This window comes from Phocoena phocoena, chromosome 12, assembly GCF_963924675.1.
Source record: "Phocoena phocoena chromosome 12, mPhoPho1.1, whole genome shotgun sequence".
Classification (NCBI taxonomy): Eukaryota; Metazoa; Chordata; class Mammalia; order Artiodactyla; family Phocoenidae; genus Phocoena; species Phocoena phocoena.
Genome location: NC_089230.1, coordinates 12139006 through 12158995, shown reverse-complemented (window position 1 = coordinate 12158995; position 19990 = coordinate 12139006). Strand labels below are relative to the sequence as shown.

Below are 19990 nucleotides of genomic sequence, written 5' to 3'. Positions count from 1 at the left end.
TCTCTTTTCCCCTTACGTATTTCAGAGACCTTAAAACATCTTTTAACTTCCTATTTACTAATAAACGCTCGCACTGAATTCACCATATTTGAAAATGGGGTTGGCTTAAAAATTGTAGCAGTTAACAGTCATAGAATTGAGGAAGGGCAATAGATTTTGAAGGAGATTCAGAAGAATATACTTTTTTTTTGCTTTAAACTCAAAGTACATAATCCTGTTTTTTTCTGATTTCTGAATATAGTTTCTGTGAATATCTATAACACTTGCTGATGTAGTAAAAATTTGTTGTTGCAAGGAAGTATATAGTGGGAAATAGTTCAGTAATGACGTTTTTCCATTAAATCACGTGTTGCAAAGTGCAAAAATAAAAAAGGAATCTGAGTTACAGGATTAGGAGAAAAGGATGTTTTAGAATGTTTACTTGCAGTGAATTTGGCTTTTAAAGGCATCTGTCCTTGGGCTGAGCCCAACAGAACTTTCTCTGGCAAGTTTAAAGGTATCTTTGAAGCATTGAATTGTCAAGAAGTGCCATTTGCTTTATAAGGCACCACAATTTAGCGCTATATGTATAATGTTTAAAATAAGAAATGCTTAGCTTTTATAACTTGCTAATTATCAGGTTTTTCAAGATTAAAAAAAAGACAAGCAAGCAGATTTTGGCTTGAAAGCAGGAACGTGCCAGAGATTTTAAAGTTCAGAAGATAGGCTTTTAATCTGCAGATTGTGGCTAAGTCTCAGTCTGAACGTGTGGGGCCTTCTGCAGGATATGTCCGAGTCATGATGGCGTGTCTGCCTGCCCGCCTCCCTCCACCCCGCCCAACCCTTTTCTCAAAGGGGCTTTGTGCCTCCCTACCCCGTTTTCAAATGCACTGTCAGAAGATCCTTTACGTGGTAAATCCCTCGTACGTATCATGAGTTAAATGAGATTGAGGCTCAAGAACTGATATTTAAGTGCCCATTGTGCTAGTTTTGTGGGAAAACTTTAATTTCCAGTTAAGCATCATCCTTGTGATAAAAGTTTATCCCGTGGGCTTCCCTGGTGGCGCAGTGGTTGAGAGTCTGCCTGCTGATGCGGGGAACGCGGGTTCGTGCCCCGGTCCGGGAGGATCCCACATGCCGCGGAGCGGCTGGGCCCGTGAGCCGTGGCCACTGGGCTTGCGTGTCCGGAGCCTGTGCTCCGCAGCGGGAGAGGCCACAATGGTGAGAGGCCCGCGTACCGCAAAAAAAAAAAAAAAAAGTTTATCCCGTGACCACTAATGTCAGTTCTGAAATGATGAAAGAAAATTTGTCCAGGATGGAATACAAGATTCCCTAACGGTCAGTGCTTGACCTGAGCGGTTAATTCCAGAAGAATTATCATCATTACAAGGTATTGTAGTTACTGCTGCTCAAAGATGGTGGCATTTATTTGTTATGATGGTTTAGAGTTCTCACCTCAGTGGAAAGGGTCTCATCTTTATCTGTTTAAATCTGTGGATTACGTTAGGACCACAGTTGATTACTGGAATGCAGCAATTTTATGTGAGCTGCATATTTGTACTCTGTCCATAAGACTCCTCCTGTATGGAGGTTATTGTGGTAGGGTTTTTGTTTTTGAAAAGAGGGAAAAGAGAATAGCAATACAGGACCCTTTCCTTAGAAAATTATAACTTAATTGGAGAGGGCATTTTAGTAATATAGGAACTCTTAAAATAATATGTGGAAAATATAAGAATCTCTTATGCATTATAAGAATCTGTTATGCACGTATCAGGAAAATTATTGCAGTTTAAATTTTGAATTTACCTTGGTTCTTAAATTCTTTACTCATCTTAAGGATATCTAAATTCTTAGTGTCTTTTGTTCTTAGGATCCTTTGGTTAGTCCGATAGCTTACTCTTTGTTTCAGGATGTAGCCCTTTCCAGAGTCACTTTAACACCCAGTACATTTTCCTCTTCTGTGCCTTGTCTTTCATATCAATAGTGAAATCCCATCTTCATTTTATTCCATTTCCAAGTTTGTATCCAGAGTGTTCATTTGGTTAACTACAGGACTTTTAATACAGTCTTTCCACCAATATCTAGTAGTAGGCATGGTAGAGAACAGTGGGAAAGGTAACAGGAATAATAAAAGCATGTGAAATTTGTTTTTATATTTTCCCCTTGTGGTTCAGGAAAGGGAATTTATGTGAAGTAGCTATAAAACGTTGCCTTTTTCTTTTCTTTTTCATGTATGGGGGAAGTCTCTCTCTCCTGTTTTGATTTTCCAGTGGGAGTTTTAATTAGTCTTTTTTTTTTTTTTTTTTTTTTTTTTTTGCGGTACGCGGGCCTCTCACTGTTGTGGCCTCTCCCCTTGCGGAGCACAGGCTCCAGATGCGCAGGCTCAGCGGCCATGGCTCACGGGCCCAGCCGCTCCGCGGCATGTGGGATCTTCCCGGACCGGGGCGCGAACCCGTGTCCCCTGCATTGGCAGGCGGACTCTCAACCACTGCGCCACCAGGGATGCCCCAGTGGGAGTTTTAATTGTAACAATTAGTCTATCTTTTTTGTTTCTACCTTGTGAAAATCCCTTAAAGACATAGCAGTCTTGGTGTTATAAAGGAAGGAAGCCTTCACTAACCCCTCTGTGCCCCCAGTGGTTTAGATCAAGGTTTCTCAGCCTTGGCCCTATTGATATTTTGGGCTGGATAATTATATGTTGTGAGGAGCTGTCCTGTGCATTACAGGATGTTTAGCAGCAACCCTGGCCTCTACCTACTAGCTCCCCCATTGTGACAACCAGGAATATCTCCAGATACTACCAAATGCCCCTTGAGGGGCAAAATCGACCATGGTTGAGAGTCACTGATTTAGGTCCCCTGTTAAACTGTCTTAAAACACTCTGTGCTTTTCCTTCTAGTGATAACTACAGTTTTAAGTAGTTAGCAGTAATCTTTCCCACCATATTATAAATTCCATGAGGACAGTGACCACATATCTTTATTGCTTCATATCCTTGGTACATAGCATAGTGCCTTAGTACATAGTATATGCTAAATAAAGATTTCTTGAATGGATAGCTTGATGTTATAGTAGGTAGCTGAATGGCCTGGACCAAGGCAGTTAACATTTCTGGACATTTGGTTTTCTCCTCTGTGAAATAAATGATTTTTTTTTTTTTTTGAAATAAATGATTGATTTGAGATTTTTAGGTTCCCTATTAGTTGGAAGATTCTTTGACTAAATATGAAATTAATGTTTTGGAGGACTTAGTATGTATAAGCATTATTTTGAAGGTCATTTTATGGCATTGTAGGCGTATAGGAGTTCAGATGGGAAATTTAAAATCAAAACTGATTTGTTTATGGTTTTCATTTCTTACTAAGAGGGAATAGTGGGAAGGGGACTGTTCCATTGAAAGTTTCAGTTAGATTTAATCCCTCCTAAGTTTTATATTGTGTAATTATGCTATTTCAAATCCTTTTTGCTTTGTTTTTCATTTTAAAACAACATATGGTAAAAGTTGTGTTTTTAACTAATTTAAAAAATTTAGAATACAAGGATAATTGAGACTGATACTAATGATTTTGGGGACTCTATGAGAGTGTTTCAGTCATTCAGGATTAAATATAAAAATTTTTTGGCAACATTGAAATTCATAAGATATATATAGTTCAGCTGTTCTACTTTAGGCTAGCATTGAGTTTGTTACAGTAATTTTGATTGGCATTTAGGGGACATCTGTATTCCCCAGTCTTCTAAATAGTCATATTTTATGATCACTTGCTCCATTTTTTAGAAGTATAGTTGGCTTAGAATTAGTGCTGGTATTGCTGCTTGTACATGGAATTTTAGGTATTTCTTCTGGGCCAGTTTTCCTGTTATTGGACAACAATTAACTCATAATGGTTTGAGAGAATGTAATCAATCTTGACCTTGAACAGTGGCTGAGCTCCTGAGCTCTTAAGTGAGCTCATTTTATCTGGTTTTGTTTTCTCAACATCTTTCTCTACTCCTCTCTCTCAGGATTGTGCCTCTCTACTCCTGCTTGTACAGACTGCTTTTCCAGCAGCATGGACACAAGAAGCATAGTAAGATGATTATGACCCACATAAGGCAGGCCCTTTGGAAAATACTTAGGGTTAAATTGGTAGTGAAATGATGTCTTGATTATATGGGAAGTACTTGGGAAGCAGAATGAAGTTTGTCACTTAGAGTACGTTGGTAATCTGAAAGAGAACATGTAGGGAATAAGTTGAATTTTTCACAAAAAATAGGTTAAGTGAAAAAAAAGTTACTGTGCTTAGTAGTGAGTATAAATCATATCTAAACTCTTGTGCATTTACTTGCATTCTGCTCCGTATAGTTTTTTGTATAAGAAATATTACTTATGTATATAATATGAGTAAATTGCAAATCTCTGAATTTGGTGGTAGGAAGTAAAATACATCTTATATTTTGAGGAAGTTCTTCAAACTATAAGATGACAACAGATGATTGACAGATGTTGTGTAGTAATGGAAAAACAAGACTAAGTCAAATTTTTGATTTTCTAATTATAGAGGAGCAGATTTTGTTAGCGGTACTATTATGAGAAATAAATGCTGGTGAGAAATGTTTCTGTAGCTTCTGATTCCTTGTCTGAGTTAGTTCTATCTTAAGGTTGATGGTAAACACGATGCATTTGATCTTTCTGATTCTGATTTTATGCATTTATTTCGTCTTTGTAATTCTGCTTTGCCAGTTTCTGATACACCATATTTTAAAGTCAAGGAAGGGTATGTAAATATGTTATGGTATCTACTGTAGGTCAGGAAATACGTTAGGAACTTTGACACTACTCTATTTAGTCAGAATGGGGAATATAGATTATTTGTTCATGTTTTTAAAAGACATTTGTGGCTATTAATTTAATGTATGCCAAATTTGTTTTTAAAATAATTCTGCAACTTAGTATACTTTATAAAGACTGACTGGTATACTTTATAAAGACTTAGGATTTCATTCGTTTATTCATTTAACCAGTACTTAATGAATGCTTACCATACACCAGCCATTTTTCTGTCTGCTGGGATACAGTTGTAAACAAGACAAGTGAAAAGCATACCCTCTTTGAGCTTATGTTCTTGTAATCCTTTTTCTTTCACCTCATCAGCTTTGTGTGCAATGACCTTGCTGCAGAGCTAGTGAGGCTGGGCAGGCGTTACTGACTCTGGGCTTGCTTCTTTGCCAGGAACTGCGTGAGATGGAGCAAGTAGACTTCTTAAACAAGAATGTGATATTATATTTTCAACAATGGGGAAATAAGACAAGCTACCCTATTTATTTTAAACTAAATTGTCGTATTAAATCTCCATTTGGCATTTTGGAATCATAACTGTTTTAGAGAACACAGTTTTAAGGATGTTTTCTTTTGTGAGTGAGATATTAATTAGTCTCCATGTGTAAACAATTAAAAAATACTTTTAAGTGGTGACCAAACCCTTATGAGTTTGGAAGGATAAATTAAGGAATATTTTTATTTTTGAAACAAACTTTCCCTTGATTTGAGTGCATGAAAAAAATTTGGTGTCTCTTTTTCTCTCTTCTATAAACACTAATTTTCTGAATTTGATTTAATTCCTTGGGGCTTGTGAGTGAAGGATGAAAAGTTTGGATCACGTATTTTATGATCTTGGGAACTTGGGTAATGATATAATCTTTTTAATCTGGGTCACGGTATCTAAAAGATTGACCAGTAGCCCTGAAACTAATACAAGTTGTATGTCAGCTGTATCTTAATTTTTTTAAAAAGGTTGACAGAGTCCTGGTTAATGATTTTCTTTAGTAATGTTTTTGATACTGTAAAGTTTTATGGTTAAAAAAAATGATACAGGTATTTGAATTTATTGAAATGGTAAGAAGAATGTTGAATAAGTTAAATTTTTTGCAAACCAAAACACATAGCAAATGTCTAGTTTCTAAAACAGCCGCTTGCTATGGTGAAAAAATGTCTGGCTTGTGTAATTTTGAAGTACTTTTTATTTACCAAACATTGTTAAAAGTGAGCCACTTTATAATATACAGTGTTTTATGCACCTCTTTTCCCCAACTATTATTATGTTTCTGTGGATCTTTAGGGTTAATTTGTGAGAAAAGTAGGATAGGTGCTATCTTCATTTTACAAACAATGGAACTGAGGCCTACCATTGTGATTTTACCGAGGAAAAGCAGCTTTGTGTTAGAGCTGAGACTAGAAGGGCCGGCTCTCAACTCCTGGTTGAGATGTAGAGGAGAAATCACTCGATTTTTCACAATTTTTTTTGCTGGTATAATGTCCAAATATAAATTAACTATTTTCCCCACTTTTTATACTTTATTTTTACGACTTCAGGTTTACAGAAAAGTTGAAAGAGTGATAATTTTTATGTACACTTCATCCTGATTCCTCTATCTAGTTAATTTAATCATATTTGCTTTCTTATTCTTTCTCTCTCGACATACACATGAACGACACATGTAAACTTTTTTTCTGAACATTTGAGGAGTAAATTGCAATTAATGCCTTTTACTTCTAAATATAACTGTCTTTTCTGAAAACAAGGACATTCTCTTATGTAACCATAGTACAGTTATCAAAATCAGGAAATTAATATTGGTATAATGCAGTTGTCTGCAGACCTTCAGATTTCACTGTCTGTACCAGTAATGTCCTGAATAAAAAGAGTAAATCTAAATCCTGCATCACACCTTGCATTCACTTGTCATGTCTGTCTAGTGTCCTTTAATCTGGAGCAGTTGGTTATTACTTTGTCTTTTGTGACCTTTGATGATTGATGAGACTAGGCCAGTTATTTTTAGAATTCCCTCAATATGGATTTGTCTGCTGTTGCTTTATGATTAGTTTAAGGTTATGCTTCTTTAGCAGGAATAATCCAGAAGTAATATTTTGTCCTCAGGAAGCACATGATGTCTATTTATCCCATTAGTAGGAGGTTAACTTTTTTCTGCAAGGTTTCTCCATTGTAAAATTACTGTTTTTCCCTTGTGGCAGATATCTTTTATAAAAATTAATTAATTTATTTTTGGCCACTCCATGCGGCTTGCAGAGTCTTAATTCCCCAACCAGGGATCGAACCTGTGCCCCCTGCAGTGGAAGCACGGAGTCCTAACATCAAACTTCGCTCTTCTTTTTTTAGCATCCAGTTAGTTCTTGCCTGAATCAGGACTAAGATGGTTGTCAGATTTTCTAAGTCTATTGTTTGTTTATTATTGGCAGTGCGTAAGAGCTTTTCCTTCTCCCCATTTATGCATATCGGTATGAACTCAAGGATTCTTTTCTTATTCATTGGGGTGTTTTGATGCCAGGGCTCCTTCAGGCTGGCACCTGTGTCATTTTGGCATGTGCTTATCATTTTTTGAGTACTTACTTTCTTGTATAATAAGATATTCCCACCCCAGCTCTGGAATCAGCCATTTCTCTGAGGAACCCTAGTTTCTTCTGGTGGTTATCTGTTAACAGATTGAGCTAGAAATTGGGTATATGTCTGAACATGCTTATATGTATGTGTGTGTGTGTGTGTGTATGTGTGTGTGTATATATATATATATATATATACACACACACACATACACACACACACACACAAATTTTTGTTGTTTATCCATCTGCCTATCTAAAAAGCCATGAGTTCATCCTATCTCCGATAACAGTCCAGCACTGTAGGGTTCATTCTGGCAGTGAGAAAACTAGTTCCCATTATCCACAATATATTTACTTACTGTTTTATCAATCCTAAAATATGCAGAAAGTAGTTGCAGAATTCTAAACCATAGGTCTGAAAACAAACCTATTAACTAGAATTTAGTATTTGTTTATAGTTCATCTTTTTTAGCCTGAGGATATATAGTCAAAATGCAGTGTTCAAAGATTGCTTTGTTAGTTTTTTCTCCCTTAATGTAGTCTTGCTATTCTTTTGAAATATAATTTGGCTTTTTTTTTTCTCTGTTTATATTCCTTTGTTTTTTCCTCTGTTCGTTTTTGTGATGTTTTAGTATGTAAAATATTAAACATAAATTAACTTTAATCCTCCTTTACTTCTTATTAGTCTCAGCATTATAACCACTTATGCTCTGGTGAAAAAAAAGAGAAATGAAACAAAAAACCATTTCCTTAGTATTCTTCAAATCAAATAAACCAAAATTTAGAGGTTTAGATATGGCGAAGGTCTTAGGTGAAAAATATGTTTCTAGTAGCAGAGATTCAATTCATAGGTGAAAGTACATATTCAAAAAACTTTCATTCTCTTTTGAATGGAATCTCCATTCACGGTTTCTGTAGAGGGCCAGATGGTAAATATTAGGTTTTGTGGGCCGCTTATGTCTCTTTTGCATAATCTTGTTGGTTTCTCACAGTTCTTTTAAAATGTAAGACCATTCTTGGCTTAAGGGCCTACAAAAATAGGCCATGGGCCATACACTTATGGCCTTACTGCACTCTGAAACCTAAGAACTTGGTTAATAGCATGCTACTTGCAAATCAGAATTATAATTGAGCAGAAAGATATATTCTTTTATAGGCTTTATAAGCCTTTTTAACATCAAAAACAGAAACAAAATAACTTTAAAAGCTCCCTTAGTGAAAATATTTATTCAACATGTTTTTTGAGCACCTACCACCATGTGCAGATGTGCAGACACTATTCTAGGCTCTAGAGATGTAAGTGTACAAAACATGCACACAAAAAATACCTCTGTCCTCTTGGAGTTTACATTCAGTTTTTTTGTGTGGGTGTGTACTGGAAATGAACATTTCTTGTTTTTCCACATTTAGTGACTTCTGATGGACTAAAAGTTTTTTTCGTATTAATTGCAGAGCGAGCAGTCTTTCTTGAAAACTTGATAAAAAATGCAGCAAAGGGAGCAAACTTTTAAAAGCGTTGTTCATTTCTTCCTGTCTCCCAGTCATGATGCTTTCATTGTGTAGCTACACTAACTCACTAAAGGAAGAGAAGAGAAACCTCATTTATTGGGCTGTGCACAGAAGCCAGACCTAATTTAGTGATGAGTACACATGTATTACAGAGCCTTAAAAAGCTGTTCAACAGTGTACATAACAGTAAATCAGCTAATCTTCCTTTACTGCTTTAATGAATGAATGAAAAAAATTTTTAATTAATTTATTTGTTTATTAATTATTTTTGGCTGCGTTGGTTCTTTGTTGCTGTGCTTGGGCTTTCTCTAGTTGTGGCGAGCGGGGACTACTCTTTGTTGATTGCGATGCGCAGGCTTCTCGTTTGCGGTGGCTTCTCGTTGCAGAGCATGGGCTCTAGGCGTGCGGGCTTCAGTAGTTCTGTCGCACGGGCTTAGTTGCTCTGCGACATGTGGAATCTTCCTGGACCAGGAATCGAACCTGTGTTCCCTGCGTCGGCAGGCGGATTCTTAACCACTGCGCCACCAGGGAAGTCCGAGAATGTTTTTTAAAGTATTGCCCAAAGTTAAGGACCACTGTGAAAGTAGTTGCCTGTGTAGTTTTCTTGAAATAGGGAGAAAGTCTCCTGATAATGCTAATATGCATTTATCTAATAAAAGCTTAAAAACTATGTGCAGGTTATCTATCTTTTGCCTGGCTAAATACCAACACCTTTGAATAAAAATCATCAAAATGAGCTTTTACCATGTTGTATGTTAGTTGCTGAAATGACTTATAGCTTTGGGTAGTTTTTCTGTAAGCATTTAATAAACCAGTTAGTGCCCCCCCCCCAATGCTTTATTGAAATACGAGTGACTGCTTTTGTAAGGATTATTAACATGTTTGGCTTTGTTTTTTCTACACCAAGAAAAGTGGTTTTTATTTTTATAGCAGTTCCTCTTATTGGGCAGAATTTTCCAAATTCTTGTTCCCATTTTGTCAGAGAACTCAGAACCTCTTTTAGAGGCCTCTCTCTGCTTTGGTGGCAATTACAAGAACAAGGGTTGTGACCAACTTAGCTGAAGAGGATTGATATCCCAAAGGAGTAGGCCAGAGGCTGCCACATCATTCCTAGTACAAAATTTCCCAGTCAGTACTTTGATTCATTTGCAAAATCAAAGGATTAGGTATCTCAGGCATCTTAGAGCTGTTAACAGAGAGTGGTTCCAAATAATTGTGTGAGTGTTTCCTTTATTTTGCTAGTCCCTCAAGATTGTCAGACAATTGTTTCATTCTATTTTAACTATATTACAGTTTTCAAATTGCTAGAATGCAATAATAACCCGCAAAGGTTCTAGTGTAATAGCAACTAGTGGTTGGAAGGAATGCTGGAAAGTAGTGGCTGGTCCTTTGAGCCTTGTTATTTATGTGTATTTGCCATCTATCAGGCATTGTATTCTGCAGAGTGGTTACCAGGTTAATCAGATACCTGTGTCCTTTTTCTCAGACAGCTCATATTTTAATAGGGGTGGGGTTGGGAATGGACTACCACAAAGGGTAAGAAGGTAACGTGACATGAATACTATGATACAGAGTAGTGGTGTAGACAGTTTATAAACAGTATGTGTATACTCTTCTGTGTATATCATGTTGTACACAGTATGATGGAGGAGACATTGTGTAAGGCAAAGGCTAGAGATCATTTTCAAGGAAATGGCAGCTTTGGGTAGGGGAGGTGGTTGGGAGGACTGCTGGAGGGTTAGGCAAGGGTCTTCTGATGAAGGGTCTTTGTGTACTATGCACAAGACCTCATTTTTAATCAGAAGGGAATGGAGATTCTGAAGGGTTTTTAATAAAAGCACAAGTTTTAAATTTGTATTTTAGAATGATGATTAATATCTTTGCAGAACAGGGCAGGTCAATGAGGGGTGAGATTGAGGGAAGGAAGTTTAAATTACTATAGAGAAGATGAGCCCAACTACAGTAATAATGGGGAAGAGATGACTAGATGAATGCAAAATAAATTTAGTAATAATAGGGAGCTGGATATAAGGAAGAGGGTGGTGCCACAGGGCTTTGGCTGAGTGACGATGTAGATAAAATGATATGGTACCAACCATGAATAGGGCAAATCAGGAGGAGCAAAACACTAGAGGAGGAAGATAATTTGATGGGTTGGATGAGGGATCATTTTTCCCACCTAGAATAAAAGAGTATGGAAGGAGGATTGAAATCACCCATATCTCAACCACCCAAAGACAGTGTAACTAGTTTGTTGAATACAGTTGTAGTTTTGAGCATCGTGAAGATTTGGTGTCTATGGGACATCAAGGTGGAGATGACCAGCTGGATATAGGTCGAGCACTTAGAGAATAGGCTAGAGATGGAGATTAGGGGGAGATGATGTAGAAAAAGAAGAGAAAAAGTCTTGGGGCAAAATCTTTTAGAATCTTTTATCTTACTCAGTTTTTTTTTTTTCTTTGTTTTTTTAGATAAGGATTGACCCTTTCTGTCATATTGTATTTGTGAATGTAAGGACATTTTAAAGCAGCTCTGCTTGGAATTTGCCTGATTTTAAATTCTGTTTATACAACCAGATGTTCTTATATGCAATTAAAAGTTAAGTAGTAAATTGCATGGTCTATGAATAAAATTAAAGATTTAAATTTTGTTTAATGAAACTTTATTAGAATTCCGTAACATTGAGCCGACTTGTATCATTGAGTGTTTTCTTAGCTCCTCTTGGTCACGTGGTTTTTTTATCATAACTCTGTCTGCAATAACCAGTTTACTGTGAACATGGAATTGTGGTGAATTTAAATACTGTATTATTAGAAATAGAACCCATATTTATTTGAGAAATTCCAGCTAATACGGTTTGTAATGAAGAGGATTGACAAATGAATTATTCTTTCTCTTGTTCTCATTTTGGCCATTTCACTGTTAATAGATTACTTATCAGTTATTTAGTACCTCTAAAATTAAGAGGAGGTAAAATTCACATCTTTTTATTTTAATGTTACAAAAAACATAGGAAAGAACTGAAATCAAAGAAAGGTGGTTGTTTGGATTCCTGGGAAAATTTAAACTGAAGACTTATTTTTATATATGTACATGTTTATATTTATACATTTTGCTTTCTCTCATGGAGAATCATTTCTGTTCTCTTTGATTTTAGAATGGGGTAGCTAAAGACCATTACACTCATGGTAAGCATTTGTAGTTACAGGTTCTATGATTGGGTTTCTTGTTTACTTCCTTGTTAATGCTTAAACTTGATTTCCAGAAATTACAAATTTTAGACCTGAAACACTTGTGATAGTATATCATTTAATAGACAGATGAAGAATCAGGACCCAAAGGTGATGAAACTTGTTAAGAATCACAGTTTATGAGAGGCATATAGTTAGCAGCCAAATTAGAAGAAATTTCTGTTCTCTGCATCTCAGTTCATTGTTTTCACTTTTTCAGTATAATTTTTTGAGTGAGATTTTGGTAGTGTTCATGTGTGTTGTAGGTGGAAGAGGAGTGGGAATTGGTGATTCTTAGTAAATTAATATCACTTTATGCTAACCCTGGACCAGAATGAGGAACAAACTACTAAGGCTGCTGCTTCCCTGCTCATAAAATAGGGTGCCATAGGAAAACACGCATTCCTTGGCAAAGAGGTATTGTACAATAACACCCACGTAGCCAGCAGTTTTCTAGCAACCCAGCCCTCTGCAGAAGAGTAAAAAAAGCCTTTTTTACTTATCTTGTACCTTCTTCGTAGAAGAGGGATACAGTTACTCTGTAAGCCTGCATCATTAGCATGTTTCTAATTTTCATTTTAATAATGGTGCCTACTCTGTAACTGCTTTCTTTAAATTTTCATAGACTACTGTTTAGAAAGCTCCTGGTACAGGTATTTTAAGGCACAACAATGCTACAAAATTAATGTGGTTGCTTTCAAAGTAAGATGTGATAGATTACAGTTGGCAAGGAAGGAGGTGGTTGTTTTACCATTTATAAAATATGATTAGACAAGATAAATTTTAGGATCTCTTAAATATTAGCCCTAATGAATAAGTTTTCTAATTAATTTTTCTTAGCTTCAGTTTACTCATTTTAAAAATAGGGATAGTGATACCTTCCCTGACTACCTCTCAGAATTGGTTTAAATATTTAAAATATTGGCTGGTTTGAAATATTCAAAAAAGTTGGTGTATATAAAATTTTAAATATTCAGAGAAGGTGGTTTAATATATAAAATTGTAAAATAATTTTATAAAGTACTTGGAAAGCTAAAGAATACTAGTTCTAATATTCTTAGTTTCTAGAGAAAACTGAAAAGTAGTTTTTTTTTTAAAGCTGCTACTGGGAACATTTACTGTCATTGTGGATGTCTCTTTTGCCCTGGAAAGTATTTTCATATTGTAACATTTTAATAATGGATAAAAGTTTTGGAGAGTAGGAGCTATAAAGAAAGTGCTGTATTATATTCAACATATTTTCCAACTTGGAGAAATATTTTTAAGTTGAACAAAACTTTTGAATATCAGACAGTAACAAAATACAGACCATGATGTATTTTGGACCAGTATTATTTTTGGTCATCATTTATAAGAATTTCAATGTTCTATTAATCCAGCAAGGCTTTTAAGATAATCAATTTTAAATTGTTACTACGAGTATAATTTTGCACCAGATTGTATTTAAAGTATGTATGTCACATATATAAATATGTGTACACATTTATGTTTATATATACAAACACACATATAGATGTATGTAGAAAATTCTGAAAACTAGCCTACCAGCCTTTTAGCAGTGGTTGTTTCTTAAGAGAGAAGTAGGTCGATAGGCTGTAGCGAATGAGAGTTTTCAGCGTTTGGAATTTTTCATTCAGCATCTATTACCATACCAGTTTTGTAATATTTCCCTCAAACCCAAAATATTATGTGTCTTAGCTTTGGGGAGAAAGATGGAGTTGTTCTGTTTTAATGTTATTTGATTTAAATCCTTTAGAGAAAGTGAGCTTCCTTGTTAAGGGTTGGAAGACTCTTAAAACTTGATCAGTAGGCATATAAGCTTCATAATCTGTTGTCTTCAAACCTTCTTGGTTATTATTATTGGTTAGGTTGATGCTATTACATGGTTGTCTCCACGGTCATCTACCATCTTACTCAGTGACTCAGTTGTATATGTTTAGTTGGATGCTACTTGGAGGACTTTGCTTTGTTTTTGGAAACTGAGTGTTGGGGTAGCCAGAAGAACTGGGTTTGAGACATGGCTCTGTAGCTTAATACCAGTTTGAATTTAGTTAGGTCGTTTACCCTAAGTTTATATATCTGTAAAATGAGAATAATAAATACTAATCTTACTGGGCCATTCTGAAGGTAAAAGTGATATAGCATGTATAATATGATAGTGCTTAATAGTTGACAGTGCCATACAGATGAAAAGTAATATTTATTTTTAAAGATTTTATATATATATATACATTTATTTATTTATTTTTGGCTTCATTGGGTCTTCATTGCTGCGCGTGGGCTTTCTCTAGTTGAGGCGAGCGGGGGCTACTCTTCGTTGCAGTGCACAGGCTTCTCATTGCAGTGGCTTCTCTTGCTGCAGAGCACGGGCTCTAGGCACACAGGCTTCAGTAGTTGTGGCACACGGGCTCAGTAGTTGTGGCGAGCAGGCTCTAGAGTGCAGGCTCAGTAGTTGTGGTGCACAGGCTTAGTTGCTCTGTGATGTGTGAGATCTTCGTGGACGAGGGCTCGAATCCATGTCCCCTGCATTGGCAGGTGGATTCTTAACCACTGTGCCACCAGGGAAGCCCGTAATATTTATTTTTATCTTTCTTCTTTATTATGCTATTGCCTATCTCTTTTTTTTAGTTTTTGCATTTGTTGCTTATATTTCTGAAATGATTTTACTGTAAGGCCTGCTAGTCTTTTGGTCTACTTATTATCTCTCTGATATTTAGTCTTCAGTATTTTATTCTTCATCTCTTCAACTCCTAGCTCTTCAGGAAAGACTGTAATTTTGCTTTTCTCTTCCGGGATTCAGTCCCATATCTTCTAGGTATTATGTGTACATAAAATGACATTGTTATCACTCCAATCTAAATTTGTCTTTCTTCTACAAACTTACTTTTAGACTTCCTCTTTATGTCGGTAGTAAAAGTGTGTTCCCAAACACTTCCTCTTTAGGTCGGTAGTAAAAGTGTGTTCCCAAACACACAGACCTGAAAACTTGGAATTTTCATAAGTGTCTCTCTTTTATTTGTATCTTTTCAGTCATGAAATCCAATGAATTATTTTTAAAAATATGCTTTTCATCCTTCCCTTCCCTTTTATTTTTATTTATTTATTTATTTTTTTTGCATGTCACTTCCAAAATATATTTCATTTTTTTTAAACATCTTTATTGGGGTATAATTGCTTTACAATGGTGTGTTAGTTTCTGCTTTATAACAAAGTGAATCAGTTATACATATACATATGTTCCCATATCTCTTCCCTCTTGCGTCTCCCTCCCCTTTTATTCTTAGTACGAGTACTTTGGTCCATATTTTCCTAACTCCCCACTTGATTTGTTATAGTCAGTTTTTAATTGACTTTTAATTTATTATTCTCTGTTCTCTCTTGTTCATACCGTAGAACTACATTTTTTAAGATTACTAGATTAATTTTTACTAGGTTAATCTCTTTGAACAACTGTTCTGTTTGAATCATTTTGTATTTTGAAAAACCATTAAGATTCCTTTACCTTTAACTGTGCAGATCTCTTTTTTTTTTTTTTGCGGTACGCGGGCCTCTCACTGTTGTGGCCTCTCCCGCTGCGGAGCACAGGCTCTGGACCTGCAGGCTCAGCGGCCATGGCTCACAGGCCCAGCTGCTCCGCAGTATGTGGGATCTTCCCGGACCGGGGCATGAACCCGTGTCCCCTGCATCAGCAGGCAGACTCTCAACCACTGTGCCACTAGGGAAGCCCTGTGCAGATTTCTTAACTGTGGATTTAATGCTTTTTATAAGACTATTTTATAAATGTTTATAAATATTTATAAATAAATATTATCAATATGTTTGTCATAAGCATTGCATATTTGAAAATGCTATGAAATAGGACGATTTACTGTATGCAAAGCTATACACTATGTATTCCCACCTTTGTGTCTTGCTTTTGGTACTTAGTGATACTCCAGTAGGAAAGCACAGCAGTCTGTTGAGATATTAATGCATTCCCATTAGGAAATAGCCACTTCTCCAATCCTTTGTGAAAATTACTGCTTGTCAAGAGATTTATTGATGAGTATGCTATATATGTAAATAGTGTAGAAGCAGAATCACAGCTGTGACAGGAATGCTCTCTTTTTCTACTCAGTCCATTTCACTTCCACTTTCCTTATTAAACCTTTTATTGTTTCTAATTACATTTCATTTGTCTGAATACCTTCCCCAGTAGCTTTTTTTATTTTGGCACTAAATTATGCCCCGTGTTCTTGTTTTCATGAGGCAAAGTCTTAAGGTCCTCATGGATCCCCCATTTTTAAATACTAGTTTGGTATGTTATTCCTTTGTTAAATGCGTATGGGAACGTGTGGGAAGAAAAAGATGCTCAGTCACTAATGGTTAAGTAAGTTGTTTCCCCATACACCAGCTTTTTAATATACACACTTCGGATTAGTATCCAGAAAATTACCTGTGATTACATTTTAGAGACCTTTGGGATCGTTAGTGAATTGTCAAAACTGACAGTGGTAAATCTCAGAATATGAAGAATCTGCTATGTTAGAGTAATGATGTGTCTATGACCCTCCCCTTCCACTTCAGTAGATTGTTAGATAGTTGAGGTGAAAGGCCTTATGTTATCTTTTATCCCCTGAAGGGCTTAATATATTGTGCATATCTACAGTAGCTAATCAGTGGATGTTGGTTTAAGTCACCATTAGCTTTGACCTGTTAATCAGTTCAGTTTGGCTTTGTATTTCCCAGTTCTTTTTGTTCTATTTGTTTTTAGTTGATTTTGTTTTGTTTTCAGTTGGTTTTACCTTGAAAATAAAACTTGATTGATCTCAGTAAGATTATTGCGTGAGTGCTTATGATCAACTCTCAAAGTAAATTTGAAAGTAAGTACACAAGGGTGATTGTTGTACGTCAATTACAAGTTATATTGAGATTATTTCAGAGTGAGACATTCCACTCCTTTGAAATAGTTCTTTATTTCCATGAATACTGGCATAGGATTATAGATACAGGGTTGCAGAGATTGTTAAAAGTAAAGTTTGGGGGGGATGGGAGTAAAGAAATGTATGTCATAACTCTGGCTTTGGCATTCTGCTCCTTTGAGCACAATAGATCTGTTGCATTCAGGTGAATTTAGATATGAAGAAGCTGGATAGATTTATTTTTTAGCTGTATTTGGTTACCTGATTATCTTTGGAACCTAGTAAGCTAATTTATCAAAGTTAAATCAGCTTATATTTGAATAACTAATATGTGCAAGGAAGTTTTTGCATTTAATTCTTATATTTATGAAGTTGCAGTTATTGCAAATATTTTCTATTTGTCATGTAACATTAGACATTCCCATATTTCTGCATTAATAATGTGTATATCAGGTTTCTATCTCTTAGTATACCTTACTAAATCTCTCTTCCTGGACATTTTTTTTTTTAACTGCCATATAAAATGTTGATGTAAAAATAATCATGATTATGGCCTTTTGCTTCTTAAAATGTGTAAAGTCACTGGTGAAATTTTATAGCTCTTATATATAGTGCCATACTGTCTTTTTCTTCCAGATACTGTAGTTTTCAGTTCTAAAATTTCCATTTGGTTCTTTTTTGTAGTTTCTCATTCTGTGCTGAAAACTTCTATCTTTGCATTTATTTCGGGAGTTTTCTCCTTTACCTTATTCAGAATGATTATAACTTCTTTAAAGTCCTTGATTGGTAATTCCAACATCAGTGTCATTTTGGGGTTGGCATCTGTTGATTATTTTTTCCCTGATCAGTGTGGACAGATTTTCCAGGACAGTGAGAGAGAGAGAGAGAGTAAGTGTGTGTGTGTGTGTGTGTGTGTGTGTGTGTGTGTGTGTGTGTGTGTGTGTGTTTTGGTATGTCAAGTAAGTTTGGCTTGTATGCTAGACATTTTCAATATTGTATTGTAGTATTTTATTAAAATCCTCTGAATAATGTTGATTTTTGTTTAGCAGGTATTCAACTTGGTTTGGTTCAGGATGCAAGTTCTGTCTTGCCTTTTTGGGTGGTTCCAGTGTCAGTTCAGTTTTCAAAGCATTTCTTTTGCTGTTTAGGTGTGCCCAGCATATGTTCCACTCACTTGTCTAGGTACTGGGTAATGGTTTACATAGATATTATTTCTCAAAGCCTCTGCTGGGCTTCTTTGGGTCTGTTTCACACAGGCACAATTTTAAGACAAGCCCAGGACTTACGTTGGGCTCCTCTCTATCTCTCTCTGGGGTTCCCATACTCTCTCCAGATCCCAGGGCATCCTTTTCCTTGTTCTCTGGCCAAAAAGTCAGGTTTCTCTCCAGGTTTAGCCTTCAGAGTGAAGTGGCAAGAGAGAGAAGAAAATGGTATTTTTGGATAGTAGGGGCCCTTTTCCTGTCTGGAGATGGCTTTTCTCTTGGCGTTTTTGGTGCTGGGGTGGCAACAGCGGCTGTCCTTTAACCTTTAGCAGGGCCTGGGAAGAAAAGGGGGAGGAGTTGTTTTTTCCCTCACCCCTGCTTCCCCGGTAGTGTGGACGATTCCTTTTACCTAGTCTTCTGGCTAGGTGAAGGGGGTTTCCCCTAGTATTGTATTTTTAATTCTGGTATTGGCTGCACCATTTAATAATGCCGGCTCTGGGATAAAAGTCCGGAAATAACAGAGGAACACAAAACACTGCGAAATTTTTTACCTTAACATCCACACACAGCTCCCCGCCCCGCTGTAACTGGTCATTATTCAAGTTTGATTCCAGTGGCTTGGTGTTCCCTTTTACAGCATCCTCAGGTAGTTGTTTTTTATATGTAGTCAGTAGGGTTTACTTGTAATCAGTGAGAGCGAGAGAGGGTACAGTTGCTTACTCTATCTTGGCTGACTGTAACTCTTATGTACCTTTTTTAAGAGTATTTTTTAACCCCCCTTTTCCAGGGACTTGGGAGGGTTGTATAAATTTGGATGTTGGATTAAAGGACCATGAAAATAAGTTCTTGTGGCCTAAATTTAATTCTTTTTTTTTTTTAAAAGATCTTTTTCTTTTTTAATTAATTAATTTATTTATTTTGGCTGTGTTGGGTCTTCATTTCTGTGCGAGGGCTTTCTCTAGTTGCGGCGAGTGGGGGCCACTCTTCATCGCGGTGCGCGGGCCTCTCACTGGCGTGGCCTCCCTTGTTGTGGAGTACAAGCTCCAGACGTGCAGGCTCAGTAGTTGTGGCTCACGGGCCTAGTTGCTCCGCGGCATGTGGGATCTTCCCAGACCAGGGCTCGAACCTGTGTCCCCTGCATTGGCAGGCAGGTTCTCAACCACTGCGCCACCAGGGAAGCCCCCTAAATTTAATTCTTTAAATGGTAATATTTTGGGGGGGAGAGATGATAGTTTTTCTTTGTTACTAACACAGTTTTAAGCTATAACTTAGATTCTAAAATAGCTTCCTTTTTGACAGTATTTAAAACTGTAATATTAACCTTAGATGTCTGCCATGCTTGAGAAATGGGATATTCTGCTTAATAATATAAAAGGTTAATTATTTATGTGAAACTGCTTATAGCCGATAGCAAAAGATAATTTATGAAGGATATAAACATTTGTATTTGTCATAATAATCTGGTTAGCACCTTTATATATCAAATTCTCGCTTTTTGTTTTTCATTTTCTTTTTTTTTTTTTAATTAGAGGATCTCTAACCCACCCCCCGCCAAAGTTTGGTATACAAATTTGATCTTACTGGACAGATGTTTGCATAATTCAGATTTATAATTAAAAAAAGATAGGCATCATTTCCTTTTATAATATCTTACATTTTTAAAGAAGGGATTCTGGGGCTTCTCTGGTGGCACAGTGGTTAAGAATCTGCCTGCCAATGCAGGGGACATGGGTTTGAGCCTTGGCCTGGGAAGATCCCACATGCCGCTCAGTAACTAAGCCCAGGAGC

The 19990-nt window shown here is 36.4% G+C and overlaps 1 protein-coding gene across 1 annotated transcript in view; it reads left to right on the top strand.

Moving 5' to 3' along the window:
• The window catches only part of SCAF8 (SR-related CTD associated factor 8), a 90291-nt gene that overhangs the window by 16220 nt on the left and 54081 nt on the right, over positions 1-19990 (top strand). Inside the window, exon 6 of the mRNA XM_065888611.1 lies at positions 3985-4049. Coding sequence (XP_065744683.1) covers positions 3985-4049 — 65 coding nt within the window. The remainder of the gene's footprint in view (positions 1-3984; positions 4050-19990) is intronic.